Source organism: Bipolaris zeicola (assembly GCF_000523435.1).
Source record: "Bipolaris zeicola 26-R-13 unplaced genomic scaffold scaffold_535, whole genome shotgun sequence".
In the NCBI taxonomy this organism is placed as follows: domain Eukaryota; kingdom Fungi; phylum Ascomycota; class Dothideomycetes; order Pleosporales; family Pleosporaceae; genus Bipolaris; species Bipolaris zeicola.
In genome coordinates, this window is record NW_006912584.1 from 1 (window position 1) to 5,107 (window position 5,107).

The following is a 5,107-nucleotide window of genomic DNA, read 5'->3' on the forward strand; positions in this document are numbered from 1 at the left end:
CGCGCTTGCTTGCTTGCTTGTTCCCAAGTATGTTGGCTAGTCGTGCATCGCACCCAGCCTCCACCAATTCAATCTGCCCAATATGCAGCTTTTGCGACCAACCAACGCAGGCTTCAGTACTCAGCTCAACCGCTCAAATCTCGAGTACTTACCAAGTCTCAGCTTCATGTCCTAATGGCACATGCAGGCAGTAATGCCATCGACCATCTAGCAGAAAACGTTCAGGGNATCCAGCAACCACCTACAGGCTTTGCACCACGTACAATCGACTGCCAAGTATGCTCACAGAACAAAGCTCATCAGATCATCTCTCGCCGTATGGACATGAGATCGGCGCGTCTCGCCCATTTGAGACAGTTGCGATTGACATTATCAAACTTGATGTTATAGGCTACAATGGGCATCGATATATGTTCCATGCCTTTGATCTATACACAAAGTTCAACTTCGTATGCTCTGTTCCAAAACGCGATAAGGAGACTCTACGTGAAGCAATTACTCGCCTAGATCGTACGATCAAACGAGAGTTCAATACTACCGTTACATTTATAATAGCCAACGACGAACGAGGCTATAGATTAACAGATGACTCGACGCGAGCATACTGCCAGCAAGAAGGGATTAGATTCCAAATCAGAACTCCACATACAAAGGAGCAGAACGGATCTGCAGAGAGATCAGGAAAGACTCTAATCGACTGCTCACGATCCATGCTAGGCACTTCAAGACTGCCTCTTTACCTTGCTCCAGCTACACCTCTCCTTCTTGAAGAACTACCCCCTTCAGACCAGCCGAGAAACGACGCAAATATATACAGATACGCACAGCTAGTCGGATCAATCGGCTACGTTGCAGCTGCTACACGGCCTGATGTATCAAAAGCGCATTCAAAGCTGGCTGGATTTCTTACCAATCCTTCACAACAGCATATTGATGCTGCTTATCAAACACTCAACTATCAACACTCCACAAAAGATCGAGCACTATATTACAATGCCTCTGTCTCTACTGATACAGCGCACATCGAAGACCACAAGGAACCAGAGTTCTATGGTGCTACAGATGCNTCGTACGCCGACCACAAGGCCACAAGGAAGAGTTCGCAAGGCTATATATTCTTCCTGTTTGGCGGCCCTATTGACTGGAAGGCTGCAATGCAACGATGTGTCACAAAATCAACTACTGAAGCTGAGCTAGTCGCTGCCTCATCTGCAGGAACAGACCTGCTATAGTGGTGGAGACTATTCAAGGATATCGAATTCGACCCAGACCAGAAGCAGATACTATACTGTGATAACCAACAAACAATACGGCTGATTACAGCAGCTACACCACGACTAAAGACGTCACTTAGGCACGTCGATATACACCATCACTGGCTTCGTCAAGAAGCAAAAGCTCACAACTTTAACCTTACATACATACCAACCAGCGTTCAACCCGCTGATGGATTTACTAAACTACTACTTCATGAGAGACACGAGAATTGCGTATCACTCTTACATTTTGATACATATATTTCCTACTATATAGCTATAGTGCGGTACTCTTCCTGGTTTTTCCTATATGGTTTNTACAGGTTTAACGAGGCTGTACGCTCATAAAGCTCTTTCTTTTACATCAAGGGACACTACCAAACTCCATAAAAGAACAAGAAGCAGTCAGGACCTCAGTGCTAGCTCTAGGAGACGTCCGACTACTGGGGACGCCCATAGTACAGAGCGAGGTCCACCTACACCGCGACGGCGGACGATCTCCACCTGGCATTGCTCCAGTTCAAGCGGCTACCCACCGCACTCGTGCAAGCAGCCCTACTCTACAGAGTAGGGGGTGGCCTATGATCACATCAGCTTCAACATACGTTTGAACCTGAGGGAGGTGTGTAAGCCCAGAAGTACCATGTATAGTCACGTGGTTGCCCACTGACCAATAACGCTGTATTTAAACTTCTATCACGAGACACACAAGAGACAATACTTATCACATGCACAACTGCTTACGTATATTATAACTAGCTAAAACTAGATGATGTTAATCGTTAACTTCTATAATTTCTTTTTCGCACGCGCGGGAATTATGCCTTGTCTCTCCGTAGCGCTTGCAGTGCCTTTTGCGCTGCTTGCTTGCAGCTGTTCGGGCCTTACCTTCACGCGTTGCCTCGTCTACCTGCGCTCTAACATTTAGTTCAGCTGTCAAATCCTCTGCTTGTTCTTTTGAAAGGTCCCCACCTTCTTGGATCCGCTTCCGCTTTCGCGATTTATGCTCGGAGGCAGCCTTGTTTGACGCTTTAGGTTGCAGCACTCGGGCTGCTAGCAACGTCTGCGAATGCAGTATCATCTCAGTGCCCTTTCCAAGCTGATCAAACATACTAACTATAGCAGAAGGTGAGGAATCCTGATATTTTCGAATATGGTCTCGAAGCAGCGTCTATTGAGCCTCTACTTCAGCAGCGTTGGTGGGTGTCTTAGGGCTCCACTGTGTCGCCCCTGGTGGAGGCGGTGTTGGCGTGCGAAGCTTGACATCAAGCTTCGATAGCACCACTAATGGTTGTTAGATACTAGGCCAGCTGCTCTAAAGCTTGAAGTAATGTCAGTCTTTGAGAAAGCTGTCTCAAAAACCTTTGCAAACGACGCGTTGAATGCTTTTTTTTTATCAACTCGGCCAATATTGCCTGTCGCCAAGGCTCGGATCTCTTTGCTATACTCCCGCTTCAAAGGAGCAAAACACCCCACATCAAGTGGCTGCAGGATGTGGAATGAGTGTGGCAGCATACATAAGGTGATAGTCTTGTTCTCCTCGCAAAGACCTGGAAGGCAAGCGATTTGTGGCTCTCGTGGCCGTCAATTATAAGCAGCACGTGGCTACCCACCCTCCGTCCCTTTATTTGCTCAGCAAAGTGCTTCAACTAAGCCACATCAATGTCGTTCGTAGTCTAGCTGTTTTCACTGACCCCAATGCGCCATTGAGGCATTAATTCAGGGTACCAGGATGTGTCGTGGTTCTCTGCTTTCGAGATGAGGTAGAGCGCAATCGCCCAGCCCATCGCATTAATTGCAGCGATCAGAGTCACCCACTCGCGGTCTCCTTGTTGTACTCCAATAGACCTGTTCTGTCTCTGAAGCAATCACTACTTGCACGCAGTTTCCGACACCCATAGTAAAGCCAGTCTTGTCAAAGTTGTAGGTATCTTCGTCCTGGATGCTGTACTTGGCCTTGACATTGCGTACAAGGTCGAACCAGGACCTGATAACATCTGGATCACTATTTACATAAGACTCTCTGGCGATCGCGCTGCCGATTCATTCCTAATTTGAGCTCGAGTTCGCGTTTGACGAAGTTTGAAGGCCATCGTGGACCAACAGGCTTTGCATCACGCGCAGCCCGCAGTTGATTGATCACATCTTCAACGCAACGAAGCGTTGAGCAAAGCCTTGCGCATCAAGTTTCTTGATATAGTGTATAAGTGCCCTCTCTTCAGTCTTCCCAAGGTTGGCTGATTTAGGGCGGGTATCGCGTGTTGACTGCTTCCCAACACGTCGACGGCGGAGGGTCGCTTCAGAGACATTGTAAACTATAGCAGCGCGTCGCACACTTAGGGTTGGGGGCTTCTTAATTGCTTGTAGGGCTGGCTTAATCCTCTCTTCTTTTAGTAGCAATTCACAATTTGGTGGTTGAGACATTATGATCCAAATGTTAGAGAGCCTGATAGTTTTTTGGGGTGCCTCACTCGCTATGCACACACGTTAACGACTTTCTCGTATACAGTGAAGATAATGCCTCCACTGAAAACCAATCTACCTAAGCGCATTGTGCAACCACGCCAAAATCCTCGTATGCCTGTTTCCAGTAAGATACTTCGGAATGCACCGCTTATTTTTGCACCCTGTGCGCTTTGCACTCGTGTTTTAATAGTATCGAATGGTTGCGTCACGTACACCTTGATTGTGCCAGCAAGAGCGCCAATAGTGAACGTAGTGACGCTGTTTTGTGAAAGATTATTTCGGCAGGATAATTCCCTAAGAATGTTATACGAGCCCATTGAACAGCCGACGCTGCAGACTGCTTCATCGTTGTTGATGCAAATCCGCGATACATGCCTAGTAGGCCTTGTGTCATCAGAATCGATTTGGCTGCATGAAAACCACCACGGTATCGGCGGTTTCCACTCTTTGCATCGATGAGTACAGTCTTGATGCGTTCTGATGGCGTGACTGCGACAGCACTTTCAACTACACCAACCAACATGCCCGCGAGCAGGCCTCGTGAAGGCGATAAGATGCCGCGCTCATCCGTAAGGCGGCTACGAATGGAACCGAAAGACAAGAAGCGTACACTGGCCTTGAAGGCGGTGCCTATAATTAGTGTTGAGCATCCTGTGTAGATTGCCCCAAACCCGTCATTCCGCGCAACCTGTGCGACAATTGCAAAAGGGTTTTTCGAGCCTCCCACTACCAATTGGGCGCGTGTTTTCGCGAACTCGAACGGATATGTCGCAGATGCTTCCACACCACCAGCAATCGCACCAGCTAAGAGCGAAATGTGCACAGATGGATTCAATTCAGTAGCTGTCCTATGCACCGGTTGCTTTCGCGCTGGTAGGGAGACCATCGTACGGGCATGGGTCGGATTAGAGTTGAGGACAGCGGTCATAAATAGACTCATGTGGGAGATAAGGGTGGTGTCACAGGACCTTCAGATGTCAGTAAGGGAGCCATGATGAGGAGACATTCGGAATCGTATATAACTACGTATGTTGTTTCAGTAAAGTGATCATGTAAGAGTGAAGCTGCGATCGCTTACTGTAGGACTACTATGGCAGTCAGGCTGCGCATTGAAGTGATCGGTAGCGTTAAGTAGTGAGTCTCGGTAATCTCTTGAGTTTTGCAACGGAACCGCTAACTAGGCCGGGCAACCGAATCCGGGTCCGGTCTCAAGAATTAGCCTATCCATCTGCAGCCGTAAGCGCAGCTCCGGGTAGCGAGCTGTTCTCAGGAGATTAGATTAGATTAGATTCATCCTACTCGGTTTCAGCCGCGTTTTCTCCGTAGTAGCTATGCCCGGCATGGCTGGCTAACGTGCTCCACCAGTGAGCTGCGCACCCCAGTAA

At 48.2% G+C, this 5,107-nt stretch overlaps 4 protein-coding genes across 4 annotated transcripts; all 4 read right to left on the reverse strand.

Moving 5' to 3' along the window:
- Window positions 1–391: 391 nt before the first annotated feature.
- COCCADRAFT_113099 (uncharacterized protein) lies at window positions 392–556 on the reverse strand (the record flags this gene model as incomplete). Its single annotated transcript, XM_007720611.1, has 1 exon — window positions 392–556. A coding segment is annotated over one exon (165 nt), but the record flags the coding sequence as incomplete, so codon positions are not given.
- Window positions 557–2,031: 1,475 nt separating this feature from the next.
- Window positions 2,032–2,367, reverse strand: COCCADRAFT_31459 (uncharacterized protein; the record flags this gene model as incomplete). Its single annotated transcript, XM_007720612.1, has 1 exon — window positions 2,032–2,367. One exon carries the CDS (start codon window positions 2,365–2,367, stop codon window positions 2,032–2,034), a length of 336 nt encoding a protein of 111 aa, XP_007718802.1.
- A 173-nt stretch (window positions 2,368–2,540) lies between these two features.
- COCCADRAFT_113101 (uncharacterized protein) lies at window positions 2,541–2,789 on the reverse strand (the record flags this gene model as incomplete). The annotated part of the gene is made up of 1 exon (XM_007720613.1): window positions 2,541–2,789. A coding segment is annotated over one exon (249 nt), but the record flags the coding sequence as incomplete, so codon positions are not given.
- A 941-nt stretch (window positions 2,790–3,730) lies between these two features.
- COCCADRAFT_42186 (uncharacterized protein) lies at window positions 3,731–4,650 on the reverse strand (the record flags this gene model as incomplete). The annotated part of the gene is made up of 2 exons (XM_007720614.1): window positions 3,731–4,016; window positions 4,052–4,650. 2 exons carry the CDS (start codon window positions 4,648–4,650, stop codon window positions 3,731–3,733), a joined length of 885 nt encoding a protein of 294 aa, XP_007718804.1.
- Window positions 4,651–5,107: the final 457 nt, after the last annotated feature.